Below are 26,772 nucleotides of genomic sequence, written 5' to 3'. Positions count from 1 at the left end.
GTAATAAATTTAGTCTGCAGAGAATTTTTAAATTCCAGTTCAGTTTCTGAATTTGAAGTGAGATGTAGACAGTATGTAGAAGTTTTATAGTCTGAATATGTAAAAATGAATTGAAATTCAAAGAAATTCAATGGCAATTCTTTAACTAGTATAATAAGATATATGTGACCCTGGACCACAAAACCAGTCATAAGGGTCAATATTTTGAAATTGAGATTTATACATATTCTGAAAGCTGAATAAATAAGCTTTCCATTGATGTATGGTTTGTTAGGACAATATTTGGTCGAGATACAGCTATTTGAAAATCTGCAATCTGAGGGTGCAAAAAAATCTAAATATTGAGAAAATCGCCTTTAAAGTTGTCCAAATTAAGTTCTTAGCAATGCATATTACTAATCAAAAATTAAGTTTTAATATATTTACAGTAGGACATTTACAAAATATCTTCATGGAACATGATCTTTACTTTAATATCTTAATGATTTTTGGCATAAAAGAAAAATCAATAATTTTGACCCATACAATGTTTTTTGGCAATTGCTACAAATATACCCCAGCGACTGATTTTGTGGTCCAGGGTCACATATACAAAAGGAAGAGGAAGCCTGTACAGTACATCTGCTATCAGGATTTTGCGTAACAGTGGTTTAATAACGCGTTACTCCCAGATTCCAGTCCTTATGAATAATACACACCTATTAGGCCTCCGAAACAGAAACACTGCATATTTTACCATGTGGTTTAGTTTAGGGTTATGTTAGGGTGATGTAAGGCTGTAACTCATAAACATAAACAGCTGTGCTGACAAATCAGATCAACACACTATATGACACTTCGCACAAACATAATTCCACGTAATTCACACAATATTGTAACACAAAGCTATAATAACCAAAATACAACTACTTCCAGGTCAAAAAAAGCTAACATATTTTGGAATTGGTCTGTGTCTAGGTGGAAGTAGAGGAGGCGGTGTCCCGAATGGGCCAGCACTCTAAAATTGTCCTGATCTCTCTTCTGATAACGGGTTTGCTTCTTGCTGCTTTGTTAATTGCTGGATACCTTCTAAAGACTAATCGAGGACAATCGAAGGGGCTACGATTGGTAAGTGTGACCATCTAATCACTGCACATTCCAAATGAATCAATAGTATTAGGGTTGAGGCAGGATCAATGCTCAGTATATCTAACTAATGTCTCGTCTCAATCAAGGCTGAGGACTCCTTTCAAGTGGATGAAGAGACCCAAGGCAACACACTGCTGTCTGTGGCTCCTCTGCCTCAACAGGAACCTTTGGACAAGCCCATCATCAACGGAGAGTCTCCAGAATCTCCCCCCACCAATGGACACTCCGCCACCCAAACACAAGTGACCGATACTCCAATGTAAGAGACTCGTTGTCAACATCAATCCAATGACCAACATGAAGAGTGAACAAACATCATGGCTTATCATGCACAACAACATTAGGTGTGATAAAAACTGCAACGGAGATGATGCTGAGAAAAACAATGATGAAAGTACAAGAAACTGATTGCTGGGCAGCCTTTTGTGTAAACACAAGAGATAAAAGAACCAAATCTGTTCCAGTTGAGCCTGAAATGTTAGCTGATGAATAACAATTCAGAAACCGGATCAAAACATTTACAACATTTACACTTTCAAATATGTTTGGATTCCACCAGTGCAAAAATTCTCTTGAGATCTTCGGAATTTGTAGAATTTGTAAACTGTATATAATGAATAGGATTTGTTTTATACGTTTAGATGAGCCAAAATCTTAAGTATGTACAGTATTCATACTGGAAAAGCATTCTCAAGTCTACACTGCTGCTCTATAGTATGCTTAATAGAAAGTTTGTTAACATTAATGCGTTATCACAAAATATCAATAAACAATACTTTTACATTAACTTTGATTATTAAATGCTATAAAAATTGTTAATGTAAAAGTTGGTCATGAAGTCGAATTCATTAATGTTTACGAACTGAACCTCATTGTGAAGTTTTATCCTTAAATTTTAAGGTACATCAGAAAAGTTACTATATTGTCTGCATTCAATGGTTCTTAAAATTAGGATTCTTAACAGTTAGAATGGGGTTATCAACCCTGGCCTTTCACTGGCATAAATATAGTCTCATTTTCAATTGCCTATGTTAGTATTTTGCATTTGCCACTCAATGCGCGACACCTGCGCCACTCACCGGTCTCGAGTCCCACGGAGGAGCTCCGGAAGGATAAAAGGAGGAGTGACAACAGTGTTGGATGAGAGAATTCCAAGCCTGGTCCTCTCTCGTCCAACACTGTCGTCACTCCTCCTTTTATCGAGATCGGTGAGTGGCGCAGGTGTCGTGCATTAGCATTAGCATTTACTCCACCGGCCTCGCTCCGTTCCCACGGCTCTTGGCCCCGCCCCTCTCGTCACACAGAGATTTTTGCATTTGGCAGATGCTTTTGTCCAAAGCAACTCTTGCATTCAAAATGGAAACTAAACTCAGGACCGTGGCATTTCTTGCATTATTCTCTACAAGCTGAGCTGAAAATGTGTAATAAGCAAAAAGCTTGAGTGGTAACTCATAACACAAATACTGCAAAAAATCTTGAGCGTTAGACACATCACTCATTAAACACATTTGCATGTACTGTAGATCTTAATGGAAATGTCTGATGAATCACTGCCGTCATCACATTTTAAAAAAGCAACAAAGACAAAATAGTCTCTACAACTAATGACAAATTTGACCTTTACAGTTTTCGTAACTGCATATATTTTTATACAAAGTATATTTTGTTTTATAATTTTTTGGTTTTGTGTGTAATCTAGACACTCAGTTACTCAGTAGGAGGGAAATGAAGAAAAACGTGAAGATTTGGGATTGTTGTTTAGCTTGTGGAAGTGTATGTGTATGAGTGAGTGCTTAAATAGTTGTGTTTGTCATATCATTCAATTTACTGTTGAGAAGGCAAATTTCTGAACCGCTACAGAATAAAACACAATTTTCATAATGTTTGAACACAGTAGCAATAGAGTTCATTAGTGATTAGCATAGTATGTGTTTGTTTGTTTTTTACTGTAATTATCTTGACATTCTGAGAAATTTTGAAAAATTGAATAAACTTCTGTTTATGTCACATTTGACAATATTTAAATCAATTCCACCGAAATCACAGGATTTATCGCCAAAAATCATCATGCAAATGTCCACACATTCCATCTGGGCCAGATAAAACACATAAAATGAATGAATATACAAAATCTGGCTAATTTTCCAGTTCATTAAAAATATGACAAGAGAGAAGAATCAACATACATTATAACTTGCCTCTTAAAAACAAATTCACTTCATTTTGACAAAAAATTTAGTCACTGAGGATTCATAAATAACTAAAATCTTTGGCTTTGAATGGTTGTTTAAGTAAACGAGTAAATCTACTGAAGCTAGTACAAAGAAAACACCGGTCAGGCAGTAGTAATGTCTCCTGGGCCGCATCAAACTTGCTACATGCATGAAATTTCAGTGGATTCACACAGTCGTGAGATCAAGTGAAGTGTGTTAAACCCTCTGTGGAGGCCCACAGTTGAACATTCTGTACTACGGTATTGTATATCTTATATATAGGCAGGGTGGAGAAGTTGAGTCTGCTCTAACCACCAGATGAATTTAACAACTGCAGGAAAAAAGACCAGCAACGCCATGGCAAAATGAAGGCGGAGCTGATGTTTCCCTCCAACTACGAACCAGCCAATCAGTGTCAACAAGGGAGAATACAGAAATCATTAACATTCCAAATCAATTTTACTCACTGAAAACAAGACAAATTAACAACAGCTTGAAAATATTACCAATTATATTCAAAAACCAAGCATAAAGTAAAACTTATTCCCAGTTCCTCTTGAGAATAAAATATCAACTAAATGTAGAGGATTTTATTGTTATTCTAAAATGTGTACAGTATATGAGTTTGGTATTAAATTAAATACATAATATTTAAAAATACTGTGTAGATACATGTCATAATATTAAGTCCTTTTATTTATAGATCCTTTACGCTCCAACAAATAGACTAAATTCCATGGAGCTAAATAAAGACATGCAGTCAGACCCAGCTGCAAGCTTCAGATGTTCAGTGTAAGAGTTTGGATAGCACATGTACACTCGGTGACACCAGATCTACATCACACTCTTCTGCAATAACAAGTATGATGGGCTTAATGGATAAACATGATCATCAGAGACAACTTAATCTATGTCATTCACAGGCTGATTTCAATACAAATAAAAAATAAACTGTAAATACTTTGGTGCTACACTGATTTATAGGATTAGGTTGTGTGCCACCTGAAAAAGTTTGACAACAACTTATTTAATTAACAAGACCTACTATCTCTGCTCTCCAGAAGAATGAATCAACCTCCCTAACCAGGCATAGGGATAAACTGATTCATTTCACACACACACAGATAAACCTGTCAGCTATACAATCCCCATGAGAATTAACACTACGGGTGGTTTTACTCAAACACATGCCCTCCCTTGTTGCTCAGTTTTATGACCAACACATGTACATCATCAGAGACAACTTAATCTATGTCATTCACAGGCTGATTTCAATACAAATAAAAAATAAACTGTAAATACTTTGGTGCTACACTGATTTATAGGATTAGGTTGTGTGCCACCTGAAAAAGTTTGACAACAACTTATTTAATTAACAAGACCTACTATCTCTGCTCTCCAGAAGAATGAATCAACCTCCCTAACCAGGCATAGGGATAAACTGATTCATTTCACACACACACAGATAAACCTGTCAGCTATACAATCCCCATGAGAATTAACACTACGGGTGGTTTTACTCAAACACATGCCCTCCCTTGTTGCTCAGTTTTATGACCAACACATGTACACTTCATGCTCTATTCCCAGACACTTCCCTCCACCGCTTTCTCACATATGTGCACTACTGTACACTGTACTGTAAATCACAATGCCTCTGTCTCTGCTGAGATCTATAGTACATTGCATAAAGAACAACAATTAATCGGTTGTTGATGATGTCTTTGTTGAGGTATTGCTTTTGGAATAAAATTATCATGTTGCTAATTTTCGAAATGTGAATTTAATCACAAATCCTCGACTTTGTAAGTGGCAACAACTTCAGCAATGGCTGTAGTAAAGAGTATTTTGGGCAAATAGTTCCCCCTAGTGTGTATACAGAGCTCTTGCATAGGAAAATGTTACTGGACAACAATAATCTGAGAGAACTGTGAGAATTCATGGAATCCTCCCTTAAAACAATAACAAAATCTAGAGGTAAAACCATAAAATCCTTTCTTATTGTCACAAATAAGTTATAGAGATGACAATCTCTCAGAATGGGCTTAGTAAAGTTTTCTCTCTATCAAGAAAAAGATGTGAAATGTGATTTCATTCAAAATGATTTGGGGGTACAAACGTTTTTTAGTTTCCTATGTTGTCTGAGCTTCTAATGCCAAAAAGTATAATAAAAAAAATGTATAACTTTTGAATATGTAAAATTGGGAGGTATAACGAACACTGTTTCATGAAATTATCTAACTGAAGACTGTTCTTGACTTATTGGCTGATCGCTATATTTTATGATTTATTGACAATATATAAACAATAGCCCAATGTGTATTTCATTTAGACTTTTATTTTACAAACATTATTTGTACTGCTAAAATAATAATTCAATATAAAAACTATGCTTAAACATAACAGTGAAACAAATTTTGTATAAAGTTTTGTTTTTCTTAATGAAGTTTGACTGCTGAATATGAAAATCATTACTTTTTGTGCATCATTAACAATGTTCATGAAAACTGAAAAAAAAAAAAAAGTTTAATTAAATTGAAAGAAATGACATGGTAAATGCATAATACTGTGCTAACAACAACAGTTTAACATAAGTGAGTCGTCCAAAACTTCAGAAGTGTACGGTGGATGGTTTTTGTCTTTTATGACTAGTCTCACAATGTTCTGGAATGTTCCAGAAAGCACTGGAGTATTACAGAATATCCATGTTACAGAAATTTCTAGAATGTTCCCACCTTGCAAAAAAATAAATAAATCGTGACCTATTTAAAGTTTGACAACAAGAAAGTGATAAAATAATTCGTCATATGTGCTCTTATTTGAGTAATATGCAGAGTGTTTTCACGATGGCGATTGCAAAATATAACAGATCGTTTCATATAAGCTTGGGTTCCAGTGCTTTTGTTCTCTGTTATGAGACGCTGCGGCAGTATCCAGCGATGCGCATTAAATGGTCGCCTGTACCATGTGACCTCATTCAATGTTTGTAAACACGCGTCATGCACATGTGATCCTGAAGAGTTTAGGAACGTGTAAAGCGCGGCGACCAATCAGACGCCGGGGGAGTGTCTGGAGGGGCGGGGCTTGAGTATTTCGCCCTGGAAAAATCGAAAGGGGTCTTGTAATGATGCGAGGAGAGACTACGTCTCAAGAATGGAAACTGCGGAGTTGGGTCGGTTTGAAGCAAGTGAAGAGTGCCGGCATGTAGATTATTTAGAAAAAGATTCCAGTGGAGGGCAATCGTTTGAATGTATACAGGTAAGTAGAAGAATTTCTTATTATGAGAGGTACAATTAATTAATTTGTTTGTAAGACAGGGAATAATGTATGAATACTGTTAAATACCTTAATATTTTTAGCCAAACATAATTTATAAATATTATCTGACAAATAATTTTTACGAATTGATGTCATCACTTGAAATCTGAGATTAAAGTGTACTGATAATTATTCCAACAGGCCTTCGTTAAGATATATTACTGCGTCATAGCGATTGCGACAAGAATATGGAGACTCGTTAGGGAATTTCGCAGAGCGCTCCCTGTTTATATTAACGCGTCGCGTCTGAACGCGACATAATCATAAGTGAGTGTTCCACTGTCTCATCTAACTGCACGCGTCGCGTTCTAGACAACGGCTTGAAAAGGATGCTGCGCGAGCGAGAGATGCGTTGCGTACGTCAATGGCTGTAGCTGAAGTGCGCACTTCTTGTCGCTTCAGACCACCGCTGAAGCCAATCTGTTTTAACAGAGGAACCGTAAAGGGTTATTGTCAAGTAATAATAGTGGATCACACATTAAAAGGGGCTTAACATACTTTTGGTTCCCTGTTTAACACCAAAACTTTTAAGGATAGACACTTCATCGTAAAAAAAAAAAAAGGGCTTAAGAGGTCAAATGGCAACAATATCGGTCTTACTCAGCGAGTTTAACAATAAACTTGCAGTAGTTATTTGCAAGTGCGCACTTGACCAAACGAGGTAAACAAATCATTAGCGCAGTGCTCAATTTGCCCTCCAGGTGGCGCATTCAGACTGCATTATATGCATGTTATACGTGTAACCTACTGAAGCGATTAACTATGTGGAAGGCCTGTCATTATCATCACTTTGGCCACATTTTTATATACATAAATGTACTAATAAAAGTAATATAGACTTGTATAAGACGTATACAATTTATACATAATAGGCCTGATTATGTGTACTATATTTTCATTTATTTATTTTATTATTTATTTATTGTATTTTAATTTTAAACCCTTCTGGTATATTATGATGTTCTATAATGTTTAAATCATATACACACACTATACTGCATGCCTTAACTGTTTGCAATCTGCTGACTGTATATTCACTGCAATATTTTCTCTCTCTCTCTTTTCCACCCCATTTAAATGGCAGGTTCTGTGCCTCGATAAAAATGCCTTTCCCTTTAAGAGCTGGATCAGCATTACACAAGCAGTCAGGTGCGCAGAGGGAGCAAACCAAGAATAAACTGATGTACTTGAGTGAAAAGGAAACTTGTAAACAAATGCTCTCCCTCCCTCCTGGTCACTCCCTATATTTTTCTTTTGTACTCATTCTATCGACTCGGGTCTGCAGTAGTTCAAACATAATACCTCTACTCTTGAGTATACGCAGTAGTGGAGCACATAAACACACTGCATAGGCCTACTTTTAGGGAACAATTTTAACATAGTTGCACAGAAATAAATCCTATTAAAATAATGTATGGATCAGAACAAACTATCTTGACAGAATGTGAGGTTTACAAGCTATATAGTACGTGTAATGTAGCATCTTGTCTGTGTCTGTGAAACAAAACTTTGTTTTCCAGTGCAATCTCCTCCTATGCTGCTCCTGGAAGCTGAATTCAGATGGTGCCATAGAGTACTTTATGGCATCTAGCACCATTTGAAATCAGTGTTCTTGGGTCGGTCCTGACATCACATGGGAGACCTAAATGGTGCTGACTACTGCAATGTTTGTGATCAATGTCTTTGCATGTCTGATTTGCATAAGTTGTATACATTAAATAAAAATAATTTATTCTTACTAAGTGCTACAAGTTTATTTTTTCCAATCCAATAGGCTACAATTAGCAGGCAACATAACAGTCTTAATAGGGCCTCTGTTGTAACCTTTCCATGGTATGTTAATCCTTCTGAACAGCAGTGTTACAGAAATATGCAGACTTTATCACTTTTAAAATACTTAAAATAATACTTGTGTTCTGGCCTATCAGAAATTCTAACAATCTAAACCAATGGCTGAGTTTGGGTAGGAAACTACCTGTTTGAAAATGGAAAAGCAGTGATGGAAAGTTCGAATCATTTCCTAAAATCGGTTCTGTGATACCGAAAGAATAATTCATACAGATTTTATGAAACCAGTTCAACCGATTCATCGAAAAGATCCGACTCGCTCACGAATCGGAAATAGCTTTTTGGAACGCCTGCTTGGAAAGAGTTTTATTTATCCGTTTGCTGTTAGGATACGTTTACAGCTCCTGTGACTAGTTAGATATCTTTACGTTCATTACCTGATACATCCAGCTTGTTCTGGACCCTGGACCTCCACTGCGGCACCAGCCATACCATTTGGCAAATGTTGTACAATCGTTTTAAGAATGTAGCTTACATCTACGTTTAATATAAAAGGTCAACACTTAAGTCCAAATGTCAACCGAATATGTGTTTTATTCCACCATGGCACACGTGTGTACTCTAAATGACACTACTACAGTGTGCGAAACGGGCCATTTATCGATTCTTTTCCACAGGGAAAGAGGAGATTCAACTAAAGGCCAATAAATCTGCTCGAGCTCGGTTCAGGTCAGGAGGAACTGGTGACGTCATCTTGGTGCTACTCGCCCCTTCAGTCCTTCACCGCTAGATGTCACTGTGTGCCCTCAAAACGCGCTCTGCTCAGACAGACGGTTCCAAAAACAGACATGCATGAATACGCTTCTCCTCAAATAGGCGACTCCTCCAGGCGAGCATCAGAGCTAATCTAAGCCCAGACGACTTTATACGCATTTATAACTTTGAACTTGTGATCACTTTCCAAGCATCTGTAACTGTTCCCAGTTACTATGATTGCAGTTAATGGTCTAATGGCTATATTAAAACAGGGTCGCCGTGATTTTGCCAAGTGTAACGGAGGCCAGCGAGTAAGTGCTGTGCAGGTAAACCTCACTCCCCTGATCTCAAGAGATGCACTAGCGACTGACACTAGAGGCTGCAGTCTTTAGCCTCCTTGTTAGTGCGTCCGCCTCCCATGCCGGAGACCCACTCGGAGCGAGAACGAGGTGTGGCGGTGAGGACTCGGGGGAGAGGGGTTACATTGGTGCCGTGACCCGGATGGGGAGTGAGGGTTAGGGGGGTGAGTGTAACGGAGGCCAGCGAGTAAGTGCTGTGCAGGTAAACCTCACTCCCCTGATCTCAAGAGACGCACTAGCGACTGACGCTAGAGGCTGCAGTCTTTAGCCTCCTTGTTAGTGCGTCCGCCTCCCATGCCGGAGACCCACTCGGAATGAGAACGAGGTGTGGCGGTGAGGACCCGGGGGAGAGGAGTTACATTGGTGAGACATTACTGTTCAAAAATATAGACTAAATCCAATCCCTACCCATAATGTATTCCTAAAATCAGTGGGAAATGATAGCTGATTAACAAGGGTGTAGAAGCACCTAACCCTGATCTTAAGCCTAAAACAGATATTTCCTGAAAAGTTATCCCTTAATTGTGATTGGTTAATTGGAATGTTGTTCCAGGATCAACAATTAGGATGTTGATCCAAGAACATGTTGTACTTGGCGAAATCACGGTCACCATTAAAACAGGATGTATTCTAATGTAGACACAGCTGATTGACCAACACTAAATGATCCCATGCAGCTTTGAGAACCCTTGTTTAGCATATTCTGTTTTTAGCTGCTGTTTACAAGTCAGCAACAAAAAAGATCCCAATTTTTCTTAGACAGACTGGGGTTTTTTTGTATGTCTCATTAAAATGTAATCTGAAAAAGTCCCAACTTTTTGTCTGTCCACAATATGAGGGATATTGTACTAAATGTGAGCTTGTTGTGGAGTTGAGGCCCAGGAAATGTGCTGCATTCATCAATGACAAATGCTAGTAGCGCTTGCCTTCTTCTTTGGGATAACCTTAGGTCAAATGAATGAATAACAAGGATGCGCATTTCCTTTCTGCCAGGAAAATCTTTTATATTGCTGTATAATTTTAAGAGAACCATAAAAAAAAAAAACAACAACAACAAAATATCTCATAAAACCTTCTTATTAAATGTCCTGCTACTGGATGACCCTGTAAATAAAGCGGTTACTGGTCAGAGCTGAGTCTGACATACTCCTTGTGGTTGTGTTTAGTACCACCACAGCATGAGTAAATACGCCTCCATTCAATATCCTTTCATTAATAATTTACTGCCAAGCATCCACCCAAACAATGAATCATCTCCAGTTCTAGTCTATGTGACTTTTCCAAGATGATGACATATGTGCTATTCTTAAATATATTTGATTACACACCATTTGGCCTGATTTTAATGGTTAAATCTCTCTCTGTAATTCTTCACTTCACCGTCTCCTCCCAGATGACGAAGTTATGGGCCCTCGGACTGCAGTGTTGCACAGTCTAGAGTAAATGAGGATGCTTACTCAAACATAGAACAAAAGATCTGGGTTACTACGAGACAGCTAAACCTACTGAGAAGATTTAACTCCGATAATGGGTTCGTTGTGCCAAGTTAAAAGCTTAGAATAGCCTTGTATGTGATCAGCAAAACGTGTCAGTGACACCATAAGAACTTCAGAAACCACCACATTCTTTGCAGTTTGTGAAGGTACATTGTCCTGCTAACTATCTCTACACAGCTGGCAAGTTCACTAACTTTTTATTATATTGTTTTTTATAATATTTAATACACTTCAAACTTCAATATACAATAAACATTTCTTTTATAAGGATATAATTGTTTTCCCCCATTTTTTCATCTTTCTTTTCATTCCACTTTTTCTTATGTGTTAATAATACCCACCACCAAAACATACATAAACAATAATTAGATATTTTTTTTACATCTCCATAAGGAAAATTAACTTAAACTTGTTAAATTAACTTGTTGTGTAACTAAATATTCACATATTTATATCATCCACTTACAACCAAACTCATAAAACAACTATAAAACCTTTATTATTAAGGTAATACATAAACCCTTTTATGCAATATTAACATTTTATTAAACAAACTTAATTTTACACTTCAATATCTTATCACACAATGTTTGTGCTACACACATGAACGATACCTCAAACCATACAAAATGTTAAAGTTATTACTTTTCTATGAGACCAGACTTAAATTTTTTTTAGATGAAACGGGTGAAAACAATTCACTTGACTTGGTAAAACGCAACCACCCACATTTCCACACTTCCCCAAAGTTTTAATCTTTAGCAATTAAAAAAATTATAATAATAATAAAAATACAAATGTATAGATAAAAAAAAACTGTAAGAAGAATGGATCATTATGGTTTTATTTTTTTATTATTTGTTTTTAGTTTTTCTTTGCTTTCATGGGTTTGGCCAAGGTCTCTGTATAGAGCACATTGTCAAAATGATTCTCCAGTTGATGAAGTATTTGGCTTGAATAGCAGCAACTCTCTCTGCCATTGTCAAGGTAACCACATTGCTGTGTGGTCTACTGCTTACGTAAAAGGAATACTTTTGAAAGGGCAGTGAAAAATGATTACAACTCACATTAGAAACGTTTGCTCATTTAGGATCAGGTTTCCGGTCACCATATGCTCACAGAAAATCTGACCCGGCTGTGGCACACTGTCAATATCTCACTTTCCAATGTCTCCCTAAAACTGCACTTTTAAAAGGTGAAAACACACAAGTGGAAACATGCCAGAGATTCTTTTGGGTGGGCTCTTGGTAACAAGATGGGGAAATTCAGAGGTCAGGATTTAGTCACGCTGTGGGGAAAGAAACACACCCAAAGAGTACTTTAAAAAAATCTTTATTCAAATATACAAAAATATCATCTTGTGTTTTTATCAATAACTAATATATTTCTAAAAAGCAAAACATTTTGTAGCAGTTATAAATAAATACAAAATCTAGTTTATAAAATACAACAAAGTTTAAACTTCAATGAATCCATGTGCAGGAATAATGCTAAAGCAAAGGAGCCGTCCGATTGTTTGCCCTGTGGTTAAGAGTCCAGAGAAAACGCATTAAGGACAATAAACATGACACAATAACACATTAAGAATAATTAATTGAGACTATTTTGCAACTAACGCCAGAACTAACTCCCAACTAATGAGTGTGTTAGTCTGAGATGAAGTCATGACAACAGAAAAAAATCATATTTAGCTAATGAAGATTTAGATATGGGTGGATACCTTGAGTTTAAACACTTTGATTTAGCAATAACTCTTCTTTTGTCCGCAGTTCTTCACCAGTATTGTATGAACTATGCCGCATTATCAAACAAGGAGATAAAGTCATTATAATATACATTATTTATTGGACACATTCATTTTTTGTTAATATTCAATTAGCCATCCGCTCTGCATGCTATTTGGATGTAATTAGTATCTGGTCAGACATTAGCTCTGCATAACTATTTTTGTCATTTTGCCAGAAGCACCAGACCAGCCTTTCCTTTGTGACAGCACACCTTTTAATTAAAATGTGTTTTTTTTTAACCTACTTTTTTACCGTCTTCCTTCAAACCAGTACAGTGGGTCACACTTTATTTTCTATGTTACTGTATAAGCTTTATTAGCCCAAAAGCACTTCCTCTGTCATTGTACAAGAGAATCAAACTAATAATTGAACAATTAAAAGTGTGCCACAGCCACAAATCAAGCACAAGGACAGCTAGAGTTCTGATTGATAGTAAAAACATGAATCAAAGTGTGTGTGTATTTTTTGTCCATCCTCATCATGAAGCAACAGCATATGAAAAGATGGAAAAAGATTCTTGCCAGGAAAAGGCAAGAGAAAACATGATGTTAATGAGTGGAGGAATGCATGTGTACAGCAGCATGCAGTTGAAGTGGAGTGAAAGTTGGCCATGCATAGCACAGCTGCGCTAGAGTGACTTTAAATCAACTGACAGATTTAGAGATATACTCACCCTTTGTATTTTAAATGACGATATCCCAAAATCCCACCCACTGTAAAGAATGAGAGTAAGAAGATATTATTTAAAAATGCTTTGGAATGGGGTCAAGAACAGCTGTGCATCACAATCAATGACACCAAAGCATGACACCATACCATTGAAAAGTATGGGGTCAAGAAGATTTTCTTTTTTACATTGTTGAAAGTTTATGCTCACCAAGGCTGCATTTATTTTTATTTTTTTAATGCATTAAAGTTGGCCATGCATAGCACAGCTGCGCTAGAGTGACTTTAAATCAACTGACAGATTTAGAGATATACTCACCCTTTGTATTTTAAATGACGATATCCCAAAATCCCACCCACTGTAAAGAATGAGAGTAAGAAGATATTATTTAAAAATGCTTTGGAATGGGGTCAAGAACAGCTGTGCATCACAATCAATGACACTAAAGCATGACACCATACCATTGAAAAGTATGGGGTCAAGAAGATTTTTTTTTTTTACATTGTTGAAAGTTTATGCTCACCAAGGCTGCATTTATTTTTATTTTTTTTAATGCATTAAAAACTGATATATTGTGAAATGTTATTACAAATTTACTGTTATGTTTTCTATTTTTAAATATTTTAAAACGCAATTTATTCCTGTGATGCAAATCTGATTTTTTTCAGCAGCCATTACTCCAGTCTTCAATGCTGCTTAATATTTTTGTGGAAACCGTGATAGGATTCTTACTAAAATGTACAAAAGAACAGCATTTATTTACAGTCTTCACAGTCACTTTTGATCAATTTAATGCATCCTTGCTGAATAAAATGTAATTAAAAAGCATTAAAAAACACTTTTACTGACCCCAAAATGAATGGTATATACTATACTATCTATACTGTACATAGCTCAATCCAAATAATTCATATACTTACAGACAGCAGCTATAATCACCAAGGCACCTACAAGACCGACAAGATCAGTTGTGTTATTAGAAACAGTGAGACACATGAACAAAAGGAAATAAACATTCAATAGATACAGTATGTGGTGGCCCTCAGTTACAGTAGTGATCGCTTCTCTTATTTGGAACTTGAGCAAGACAAAATAAGCCATTATCATCACTGACTGTTATATAATATGGTGACATATGTTGTACGACAAACTAGTCACCTCCATCCACAGTAACCATATTACTTTCCCTGAGGGTGATGTAGTCAGACATTTAATTCAGTACAGTATCATTGGATTTAAAGGATGACTCACTCATAAAGCCAGTAATGAGCGCTTCTAGAAGTCCTCCTACAATAAAATACATCATCAAATAACCATTACAGCATATCCATAACAAGTGTGAAAACTGAAGAGAAAAAAAAAACCTTGATTTTGTGGGCTGGACTCCTTACCATGTGAACGGCTGGAGGCTGTTGTCATGTCTGTTGTTGTGGCTTTGTTTGTGGTAGTGCTTTCTTTTGTTGGTGTTGTGATGACTGAAAAAAAAAATGAAAACGTTGTTATCTGCTTTTGCCATCTTCTCCAATTCAACATTCCACATGTTGCATAAACATCTAGACAATTCAGTTGATTTGAACATACTGTACATGGAATGCTAAACCACTGGAGAAAGATCCACATATTTCTGAAGAACTGGAATGCCCATCATCATAAAATTTGTTTCATATTGTATCTAATTTGATGATGCTTTAAGCTACCAGTACAAGTGCAGTACTCTCAGCTCCATCTAACATGTTTTGCCATGTTTAAATCAGTACAATGCAGCAGAGTTTCCCTCGAAATCAGCGCAGGAAATGCTGCAGATTCTGTACAGGCCTACTTATCTCTCATATCATGAATGCACATCTTGGAAAATAAATTCCCATCCATTACTAGTGCTGGGCGATATACCGGTTCAAAGTGCCTATGCAACGTAGACAGAATCGTGAATTGAGATTTAACTGTTAACTTAACCTGCAAAGTTCACCGGCGGCTTCAGATTACTGTTGTTTCACATTCACAGCACATTAAAACATCACACTCTTACTTCTTCTGGACAAACAGAGTATCATTAGAAAGACTAAAGACTCCAGCTTCGATATATGAACACTGTTATGAGATCAACACACATTCATATTCAGTCACGTCTGCTGCAATTTATTTGTGTTCACGTAGCTTCACTGAACAGTGTCCATTAGGGCTATAGTCCAACTGGGAGTGGGGGTTTATATGAATGTATTTCTGAGAGGAACTGACTGTTTTCGAGAGAGTTTAGATGATATTTTCGTTTCGTCGTGCCTCTGTATAATGCATATTACAGTAGTGTTTATAAGCGCAGCGCTGCTTTGTTTACAGCGGTAAACACCTGCGGTTTACACCTGCTGGCAGAGAGTGAATCTGAGTTCTCATTCAGACCGTCTGCTGTTTTTGTTCATGCAGGAAGTGCTGGACTCCTTACCATGTGAACGGCTGGAGGCTGTTGTCATGTCTGTTGTTGTGGCTTTGTTTGTGGTAGTGCTTGCTTTTGTTGGTGCTGTGATGGCTGAAAAAAAATATATGAATACGTCGTTATCTGCTTTTGCCATCTTCTCCAATTCAACATTCCACATGTTGCATAAACATCTAGACAATTCAGTTGATTTGAACAATGTATATGGAATGCTAAACTACTGGAGAAAGATCCACAGATTTCTGAAGAACTGGAACGCCCATCATCATCAAATTTGTTTCATATTTTATTATATTAAATACTGAACTGGGAGTGGGGGTTTACTGTATATGAATGTATTTCTGAGGGGAACTGACTGTCTTTAGAAACGTTTAGATGGTATTTTCATTTCGTCTTGCTTCTGTATAATGCATATTACAGTAGTGTTTATAAGCTCAGCGCTGCTTTGTTTACAGCAGTAAACACCTGCGGTTTACACCTGCTGGCAGAGAGTGAATCTGAGTTCTCATTCAGACCATCTGCTGTTTTTGTTTCATGCAGATATTTTATGTAGTATAGTTATACAAAGCTAAAGTCAGATCATTCTGTTTTTGCTTTAAATTGTAACATTTTACAATCTAATTTAAATCAAAAACTGCTCATGCAACATCTTTGTTTGGATAGTGATTAAAATGCAGTGGTTCTGAAATAGTTTCATGCATTCTGAATTCTGAAACATTCTTAGTCATATAACAGCCCAGTCAGGGAAAAACTAGCCACTCTTTTCACACACCGATGTAGCTAAACCTTTCATCCTGTAACCTGGCCAGCATTCAAACGTGGCTTCACATTTAAAAGAGTATGGAGGATTTCCTTCAGTCTGGGTACTGAAACTAATTTCAGGAACTGGACATTCAATAGCTGGAAGTAGAAAGGAAACTTGATTAAAGTTGATAAAACATGAAAAAGCTAAACAAAAGGAAAATGTTTTTGTTAAGAAGTAAATACTGGCAGATTGTAATACGCAAAATATCATCTCAAGACATCTGGCAGACTGCAGCATGCATGGCATTTCAGTAATGTTAAGTGAACCCAATAAAAATTCAAAACAAGATTCCAAAGCATTTTATAATCCAAGACTATAAAAGAATGTTTCCCTGGAAAGAAACATTTACAGAAAAATGTCTGCTTTAACCATTACTGAAATAACAGACAGATGATTGGTTTGAGCAATATTTGTATAGATATATTAGATTTTTTTTTTAATTAATCAGTTGTTCAATATCAGGTGTACTTAAATATATATACAGTATATATATATAATGTAAAAACAAATTAATAAGCCACTTGATCACAAAACTGAGCATATATATATATATTCAGATTGTCATAAAATAAGTGTTTATTATAACACATGCCATTTATTATTATTCCAATGTAATGATTTTTAATTAAGCTTTTTTTTTTCTTTTTTTTTTTAAGTAAACATTAAATTAGAAAACAAAAAAGGTTCTGCACTTTGGCTAATGAAACTTAAAAGTGATTGGTTCATTTAAAAAGTTTTCTACTCTTCTCACAATTAACACTCCAACTCGTGTTTTACTGCATTTTGTATAAAATTCTTCCAGCACTGCCAGACACAGCTATCTGATACTCCCCAATCTGCACCATGATGGTTCCACAGAATGATACATCTCCTCCCTAGAAACATCATTCTACAACTGCCTGACACCACCAGGACTCTGATGAAGTGGAAACATGAGGCTGAGATGATTCTGTAGGGCTTGGACTCACAGACCGGGAGCAGTGAGTCACTGAAGACTCCCTATTACAGATCACTTCAGCATATATAACTAAGACAAAAAATCCATAAATCACAAAAGGCCTGAAGGACCTGCTGAACAAGAAGAAGGGGACCTTCAGGTAGAAGGTTACCTTGAGATGCGAGCGAACATAAATAAACAGATCAATTAGGGGACAAAACAATAAAATACAATAAAGTGAAAGGGCAATGCAATGCAACTATGCTGTGCAAGAATAGCAGGATGAGTTCATCAGGCTGAACTCCACCAGTTCTAACATGCTGTGCCCCGATGGTGCTGCAACACTGGCGATTGAGTCCAAAATAATACATGCTCAGACTGATCACGGGTCAGATCTTGAAGACTGCTGCACTCTATACACATCAACAGTGTGTGGAGCTAGATGCTGGACCAATGATATTGTTTGTGGGTGGAGCTTCCCACTGTCATTCAATGCAGCTAATTAGTACAAAAAATTAATGTGATTAATTTTACGCTTGGAATTTACTAGAGTAAAAACTGACCTATGCATTTCGGAGGTGGTGAACTATAATCCCCGTATTCACCACATGTAATGGAGCTGTTTCCAACAAGGATGTAGTTATCATCGCAGGAAAATGTAATGACATCATTAAACTCAGGTTTGTCTCTGGGCGCACTCATCTTGCCATGTCCAATTGGATCTGGAAAATTGCATTTTGTCACTATAAAAGACACGGTGAAAGAGAAGCTGTTACAACATCTCTGACTGAAGTAGCTCTGGACAACATTGATGTTGATACTGAATGTTCATCAGGGTTATTACAGTAAACTAAAAACATTAAAAAAGCAAAAAAATGTTTCCTCAAAATAAAATAAACATGAATTAAATTAAAATGTAAACGTATTTTATTTCAACAAGTTGCCCAGGCAATGTTTTCATTTTCAATTAGTTTAACTTGATGTATTAAAATAACTAAAACTGAAAGAATAATTATTAAGAACCATATAAATATATATAAAAAAAAGAATAAAAATGACGAAAACACATCAAAATGACAAAAATGTTCAAATTAAAACATAAAACATAAAAAAGTATTGAATTAAGTTAAAATATTAATAAAAACTACCATAATGTCTCCAAAACATTAAAATAACACTGATATGCATCTATCCAAAGATGAGGACTCACATATACATTCAGCCTTTCCACTCCAGCCAGAAACAAGACATTGCCTGTGGCTTGATCCTTCCAGATCATATCTGGATTAAAGACAAAAAAAAATGTCAATTACAAGTATTAGTGCAATATGGACAGCAGAGGCCGCAACAGTCCTTACCCCGTCTCACATTTGGTTTTTATGTAGGCACCAAACAATGTTCCATCTGAGATGACATAGCTCATATGCGGTGAACGTGTAGGTTCTCCACAGTCTATCTCTGAAATGAAAGCAAACAGCAGTTTAGTATAACACATACTTGATACTTTATCTTTTAAGGGGAACATCCCAATTTAGAAGTCAAAAGTGAATTACTTTTGCAGATTAATTCCACAGCACTCCAGACCCCATTCAGGCAGGTGATGGAAGTCGAACCTTCCTCTCTCACATATCCTTTAGCACATTCCACAAACGCTACTGAATTGTCCGGGAAGCTATTCTTCAGTATGGATTCCGATGACAAGACAATTTTGCCATTCAAAACAGGAAACGGACAGTCTGCTAAAACAACCACAATAATAGATTTCATTCAAAAGTTTAGGGTCAGTAAGATGTGTGTGTGTGTGTGTGTGTGTGTGTGTGTGTGTGTGTGTGTGTGTGTGTAACGAAATAAATACTTTCAGGACACATTAATTTGATCAAAAGTGACAGGAAATACATTTATAGTGTTATCAAAGATTTCTATTTCAAATAAATGCTGTTCTTTTGAAATTTCATCAAATAATCCTTTTAAAAAGTATCACGGTTTCCACAAAAATATTAAGCAGCAGAATTGTTTTCAAGCTTTGCCATCAGAGGAAGATTTCATTTCAAATCTATTCAAATAGAAACGTTATTTTAAATTGTAATGATATTTCACAATTACTGTCTTTAGTGTGTTTTTGATCAAATAAATGCAGTCTTGGTGAGCATGAGAGACTTTTATTGTGGGTCCACCTACAGGAAAGTTCCAATATCTGTCGTTTTCAGAATGCTATTTTTACACTTGACTAGTATTAACTTTCGAGATTCTATTTAAAAACATTAAAAAAACTCAATTCAAAGTAACTGATCAACCCAACCCAAGGTAGTCTCGTGGTTTAGCAGCATCTGTTCAAGTAACTGCATTAATTCAATGTACTGAAATATTCTCAAGTTGAGCGACTGACTGGGTTTAAAAACGAACATTCAACACGTTTTAATTTAAGTCAAAGGTAAGGAAAAGCAGCTTACCTGTCCCCACTGAGACCAGTGAAAGCGGTAGTAGAAGCAGTGGCCAAGCCCTCACACTTGTCATTGTTACTGTGTTACTCAGCAGCAAACACTTGTCGTGAATTCACAACCACTGGCGGAAAAAACTTAACAGGCGGAACGCAAGAGGATGAAATAACGATAAAGCACTACACAGACAAGGGTATTCCCCATATTATCTTCATTGGTCACTTTCCCGCTGCAGATGAAAAGAAAAACTGGAAAATTAAAAGGAAAAAGCGCTTCATAGTTTGGCGTGCACTAGACTGTCAACCTCGAGGAAACACGCCCATTCTGTGACGTGTTATCAGCCTGCCCTTCCCCTCAGATTAAAGACTGACAACATATGATTCAAATAATTTAGCTGTTTTATACTCGCTATGAAATAGCAGCGCACTTACTCTGCTGCTCAGTACTGTCTACCTATTATATAGGCCTATATATATAAAAAAAGTATTTAATCGAGAATTTATTGGTTTGAAAAACTATTGTTGTCCTATTGTTGTCATTTGACCTTTATACCGTGCATGAATGTAGCCACGTACACACACACACACACACACACACACACACGTGTGTGTGTGTGTGTGTGTGTGTGTGTGTGTGATCATGTGACACTGAAAATTCAGCTTTGTCATCACAGGAATACATTTAAAACATTTTAAAAATAGAAAACATTTTTTTTTACTTTTGATCCATTTCATGTATGTCCTTGCTGAATAAAAGTATTATTTTCCTTAAAAAAAAAAACAATAAGTAACAATAAATCAGTTCAGCCAAGACGCAAATTAAATGTAAAAGTGGCAATAAGGACATTTATAATTCTTTAAAAAAAAAAAAAATACTTCAAATAGGCTCAATGCTGTTCTTTTAAACTTTCTATTCGTCAAATAATCATATTTTTCTTGAGCATCAAATCAGCATATTAGAATGATTTCTGAAGGACCATGTGACTCTGAAGACTGTAATGATGCTGAAAATTCAGCTTTGCATCACAGGAATAACATAAAATAATTTTAATAGTATTAACAGTATTCATGTTTTATTGTATGTTTAATCAAATAAATGCAGTCTACGTTGTGGATGACTTTAAGATATAAAACATGACAGAATCATTTCCAAAATCTGTGAATGATCAAGAGTATTAATTGTACAACATAAATAAATGGATGCAGTTGCTATAGTGTGCATGGATTTGAATAACAAAAGTGCAAATGAATCCAGTCTGGTGAGGTCTTGAAGGCAGTCTCCAGTTTGCATTTTCAGAGTTCATGGAATGTGTGAGTCAGTGTAAGGGTGTTCCCCAACAAGGGTGTCCCTCGTGAAGCTTTAATCTGATGATGTTTGACAGTGTCGCCTAGTTACAATAGCATTTTCTTCCTCAGTGCTTTATGGTAACTATTTACCATACATCTAATTGCTAACATCAGTATTAGGTTTTAATTTGAACTTCTTTTTTTACATCTTGTTCTGTTTCAGTAACACATGGCTAACTTCAATGTGTGTGTGTGTGTGTGTGTGTGTGTACTCCCATAGAAACTGGTTTTGATGGCTATAGTAACTGTGTGTGCTTAACCACAAAGCGTTTAATGATTCAAGCATCATAGCTCACAGGGACAAATGTATCTGCTGCTCACCCTTCTGAAAAATATCAATCATCCTTCAACATCACCTATGGTAATATCACTCTAGGAAGTCAACATAAAATAAATGCAAATTCAACTGTGAAGTAAACCCATGTACACTACTGGTCAAAAGTTTGAATATTGTGATATAATGTAATATTGTGAAATAATATTGCAATCTAAAATAACTGTTATATATAATATAATAATATAACATAACATAATATCAAATGTAATTTATTCCTCTAAACGATCAATCTGAATTTTCAGAATCGTTGTTCCAGTCTTCAGTCTCACGTGATCCTTTAGAAATTATTATGCTGATTTGCTGCTCAGTGCGTCAACTATTATTGGTGCTCAATTATTAATAATTAACAGTTCTTATTATTATCAATTATTTATATTTTTTAATCTTACTTATCCTGAAGTTTTGAATGGTAGTGTTGTCCAGTTTCCACAAAGCAGCACAACTGTTTTCAACAATGACAATAAGAAATGTTTGTTTGTTTTTCATATTAGAATCATTTCTGAAGGATCATGTGACACTGAAGACTAGAGTAATGGCTGCTGAAAACTCATCTTTACCATCACAGCAATAAATCACTTTCAAATATTTTCAAATAAAAAAACGTTCTTTTAAATTGTAAATATATTTTTACAATATTCCTGTTTTTCCTGTATTTTTGATAAAATAAATGCAGCCTTGGTGAGCAGAAGAGACTTCTTTCAAAAACCTAACTATTCCAAACTTTTGACCTGTGACCATTTCATTGTATACAGCTGTATTTTCTTCCTCTTTTATCAGTGAAACTGAACGACCTCTATAAAATCAACTTCGTTCCCTCAGGAAGTATTTTAAATGGTCAGAGCTCAACATATTAAAGCAGACTAAAATGTGATCTCTGTGCTTATCTGAGAAATTTATCCTGGCCTGATAAGACAGATACCTCATTCACTCTTTCCTTATTTATAACAGAACCTGGTCTGTTTTTAATCAGCTTGTCCACAGCATTTAAGGTTCAAAGTGTAAAGTTCTAGAGTGGCACATGATTGTTTATAGCATGTACTGTGTTGTAGCCCAATAACTTTACTGCTCAAGCCTCACATATAGCACAAGTCAACATTTCAACAAGAACACAGCTGTGTAATTTTGCATTATAACAATAAAATATTAAATTGCGCGTTCATTATAAGTACATAAATCTTTATTAGACCACATAAGCAAGTGTTTTGCTTACATTAGTGATGTGTTTTATTGGAAATGACTCGTTAGTGACACCTGCTGTCGGTTCATAGAAACTGTGAGGCCTGTGCGTGTTAAATAATCCTAATATATTTCACCTGTCAGACATGTATTATCCACTTTCACCACTGCTTCAGTGGTTTGCAATACATTTTTCTGCTCTTTTATATCTCTGCTACCGCCTAAAATATCTCCTCCAGTCTCTACGGAGTACTTAACACATCGCTGAGCAATCATGAAATGATACAGCAGTGTTCTGCTTAACTCAGCAGAACAAATGCTGCTTAGACTGGCATATTTCTTTACTGTAAGCCATTTAAAGTAGTCTACATTTTGTTCTTTGTGACAAGCCATACTGTAGGTTTTATCATCTAGACAATGCTGTAGGCGTGATAAGACTTTCTGTAGACAACTTGAGCTGGGATAATAAATGTCATGGTCACAGTCATTGTATTTTTTAAATCTTATAGCTTCAAGTCATCTTAAAATAATGAAATTAGTCGAACATCGCTCTTATCTGTATGCGCTCGTTTTTGTCACACTGCCTGTTCCTCTGCAAAACTCAGCAGAAAGTGATCTTAATTAAAATATAAATTAAACCGAGCTGATGTTAAATATAGAAATTATATAGCAATTAAGGAATAATTCACACATTTCGATAACATCATTATTCTAAAGCGGCAAGTCACAAGATTTGTTTTTTTTTTAATAACTGAAGTTATTTTTAAGTAAAAAGTGGATCGTTCAGGAGACCCTTATCATTCATTTTATTTTACATCGATTTTTCACAATTTTAAAACTCATTTGATTTGATTTTGCATAAAATGTTACATGACCAGAACACCAGGATATGATTTTATTTCCTGTGCTCTGACTTGAAATATTTTCCCGCCATACTTAAATAATTACTTAGAAAAACAACAGAACAAATGTACATATTTTTATTCTTTCTTCTGAGACCACTCAGCTATTTTTTTATAAAGGTGCTGTACACTATTTAAACATTTACATCAATCAGACCTTGTTATATTGAGCCCATATGTATTTAGTCTAACATGAGGTGATTCTAGGCCTCACTTTTAAATATGAACACTGAGATGGGTTGCGTATGTACAGCAGATGCTAACATTGCTTTCATGACATTTATTCACATTTTGTCGAATTTAAACAGTTTTCGAAGTCTTTCATATGCACAAAACACAATGTAACACCGCCACAACTTATGGTGAACAATAATCTTGTCTTTGTAATTAGTTTGCATTCTCATCATTTATATCAAAGCCGTGTCACAGCTGTTAGTTACATATGCAAACAAACCCTGAGGTCATAATCACTTCACACACAACATATGGGATGGCCACCAGTCCTTTGGTATTGATAGATCATATCACTTCCTATGAATTCACACCTTACACATTTATCTTGGCCACATTTCAGACCTCAAAACCCCAATAAATCAGTCCTTTCAGAAACCTCCCACAAGTGACCGTGTGTTGCAAGCAGGCATGGAAAAAATTAGCTGATCATCATCAAATAGATAGTTTGATAGAAGACATTATACCCGCAACATTCCTGTTTTTAGGAGGGATCATTTTTCCCTGCTTCGTAGTCTGTATTTAAAGACAGCGAATCTTTGCACATTAGGGTGAATCTCACAGAAACTTGTCTGGATCATATTTCACCTCCAAAATAAAAAAATTTGCATAAGGACAATGAAGCCTAATGAAGTCTATTCTTAGGATTTTTATAATTTGTTGCATTGTGACAGTATACATGAATTTAAGCACATTTCTCCCCTAAAAAATTATCTGTAATTGATTCGGGAGGTTTGCTTTTTACTGCAGTTATGTTTATTAGATTCTCATTATTTTAATGCAATATAAAATAAAAAAATATTTTAATATTAAATGTATTATTTTAATAAGTTTAAGTTAAACCAAGTGCAAAAAACACAAATACCATGATGTAGATTTTTTTTTTTATATTTATTTAAGTTACAGTAATGTGAGTTTGAAGAGTAAATGTGCTTAATTGTCATAAAAATAATGTCATAATATTAAAAATAATAATACAAAATCAGGCCTTAATTCTCTTAAAGGAACAGTTCACCCAAAAATGAAAATTTGCTAAACATTTACTCCCCCCTCAGGCACGAGTTTGCTTCTTCATCAGAACAGATTTGGAAAACTTTAGCATTACATCACTTGCTCACCAATAGATCCTCTACAGTGAATGGGTGCCGTCAGAATGAGAGTCCAAACAGCTGATAAAAACATCCCAATAATCCACAAGTAATCCACATGACTCCAGTTCATCAGTTTACAGTGAAAAGCTGTGTTTGTAAGAAACAAATCCATCATTAAGATGTTTTATCTTCAAGCTGTTACTTCTGGCTAAAATTCAAGTCCTCGATCCATGATATTGCTTTCTCCAGTGAAAAAGTTGTCTTGTGTAAATCAGAAGAGAACGATTCAAAGATTAAGCACAGTTTACAAGCCAAAACCTTCCACAACAAATATGTCAGTATTTTAGCCAGAAGCGACGGTTTTAAATTAAAATGCCTTTATGATGGATTTGTTTATTACAAACATGCAGCTTTTTGCTTCACAAGACAATAATTGATGTACTTAAATCATGTGGATTACTTGTGGATTATTGTGATGTTTTTATCAGTTGTCTGGACTCTCATTCTGATGGCACCCATTCATTCTTGAGTAAATTCAGCAAATTTCAATTTTTGGGTGAACTTTAATGCAAAAAATTTGAGATCAAATATGACCCCTTGACAACCTTCATGATGTTCATCCTTGTGCATTGGCTTCTGATAGTCATAAATCGCAGCTTGACTGATGTAGAGTACAGTATAGCCTCATAACTGAGAGGTTGAATTGCTTGCACTGTTTGCCTTTGTCTTGAGTAGACTGGACATGCATGTCCAGGAAAAATAAAATAAATATTTACCATATTAAATCTGATTTCATAGAATATTTAAAAATACATTTGCATGTACCAAAGTCAAAACAGTTGCTACAAGGTAAAACTACCACGGTGCTTAGCAAGAGCCTGGATCTCTACACTGAAATCAATGTCACAATCTGTTATAGCTACATGTATCTATTCATATACATATTTCAATAAATAAACATTTGATCATGTTCTTGGTATATTAAAGCACAAGTTTCTGGTCATTTGCAATTATAATATTTGGAGATCAGGGAATCAAAGACATGGAAGAGAGAGAGAACAGTCTGAAAAGTCCCTGGTGACAGTTCTTATTTACACCATTTGAAAACATTAGAGATAAACTGCATGGGTCTAAAAGGCATGCAACAAAACAAGGAGTTTGTGTGTTCTACTTTGCATGCAGGGGGAAAAAATGATTCTCTGTGGTGAGGACGTGCTGTTTATAACCAAAACATAAACTTGCATTGTCGTTTTAGTTATTGATGGGGCGTCTTCCCTTAAATTGCATAAGGAAGGATTGCATTGTGAGGTCGAGAGAGTCCTCATGTTGTTTAATGTCAGCTGGCATAAAGCAAATTAAAAGAGGCTGTCCGGACAAAACGGAGCTCCATGCGTTTGACCACAAAGCCTCAGAAATTGCCTGTCCAAGACGATTAAGCTCCAAATGATTGCCATAAAGCAGTTTAGATTAAACCTCATGTCGAATCAGTCTGTTTATGAGACTGCTTATTACAAACATTTTTTAATAATTTGAATGAGAAGCTCATGCTGACCACTGTCCAAAGAGAAG

The 26,772-nt window shown here is 35.8% G+C and overlaps 1 protein-coding gene across 5 annotated transcripts; it reads right to left on the bottom strand.

Moving 5' to 3' along the window:
• Positions 1 to 12,472: 12,472 nt before the first annotated feature.
• On the bottom strand, positions 12,473 to 20,467 carry LOC107668162 (complement decay-accelerating factor-like). Of its 5 annotated transcripts, none has more exons than XM_016459959.1 (12): positions 20,133 to 20,467; positions 19,236 to 19,421; positions 19,041 to 19,140; positions 18,893 to 18,963; positions 18,246 to 18,425; positions 15,950 to 16,033; positions 14,904 to 14,987; positions 14,764 to 14,799; positions 14,433 to 14,459; positions 13,831 to 13,870; positions 12,779 to 12,849; positions 12,473 to 12,579 (listed from the first exon to the last, which is right to left on the bottom strand). In XM_016459959.1, the coding sequence occupies exons 1-11, from the start codon at positions 20,194 to 20,196 to the stop codon at positions 12,786 to 12,788; spliced, it is 936 nt and encodes a 311-aa protein (XP_016315445.1). In that variant the 5' UTR covers positions 20,197 to 20,467; the 3' UTR covers positions 12,473 to 12,579; positions 12,779 to 12,785. The 5 variants fall into 5 exon arrangements, with proteins under 5 accessions (XP_016315445.1, XP_016315444.1, XP_016315448.1 ...); XM_016459958.1 differs by lacking the exon at positions 13,831 to 13,870 and adding an exon at positions 13,519 to 13,558; XM_016459962.1 differs by lacking the exon at positions 13,831 to 13,870 and adding an exon at positions 13,519 to 13,558 and having other exon boundaries at positions 18,246 to 18,404.
• Positions 20,468 to 26,772: the final 6,305 nt, after the last annotated feature.

The sequence above is a fragment of the Sinocyclocheilus anshuiensis genome, unplaced genomic scaffold, assembly GCF_001515605.1.
Source record: "Sinocyclocheilus anshuiensis isolate Anshui unplaced genomic scaffold, SAMN03320099.WGS_v1.1 scaffold2649, whole genome shotgun sequence".
Classification (NCBI taxonomy): domain Eukaryota; kingdom Metazoa; phylum Chordata; class Actinopteri; order Cypriniformes; family Cyprinidae; genus Sinocyclocheilus; species Sinocyclocheilus anshuiensis.
Note: the sequence above shows the minus strand (reverse complement) of the source record. Positions and strands in the feature narration are given on the sequence as shown.

Bases quoted from the DNA above. Each gene is read 5' to 3' on its own strand.
- LOC107668162 (XM_016459959.1), bottom strand. From the start codon at position 20,196: ATGACAAGTGTGAGGGCTTGGCCACTGCTTCTACTACCGCTTTCACTG. The intron at 14,988-15,949 runs GTAAGGAGTCCA...TTTTTTTTTCAG, and splicing joins AGCCTCCAGCCGTTCACATG to TCATCACAACACCAACAAAA. The intron at 14,460-14,763 runs GTGAGTCATCCT...TCGGTCTTGTAG, and splicing joins GCTCATTACTGGCTTTATGA to GTGCCTTGGTGATTATAGCT.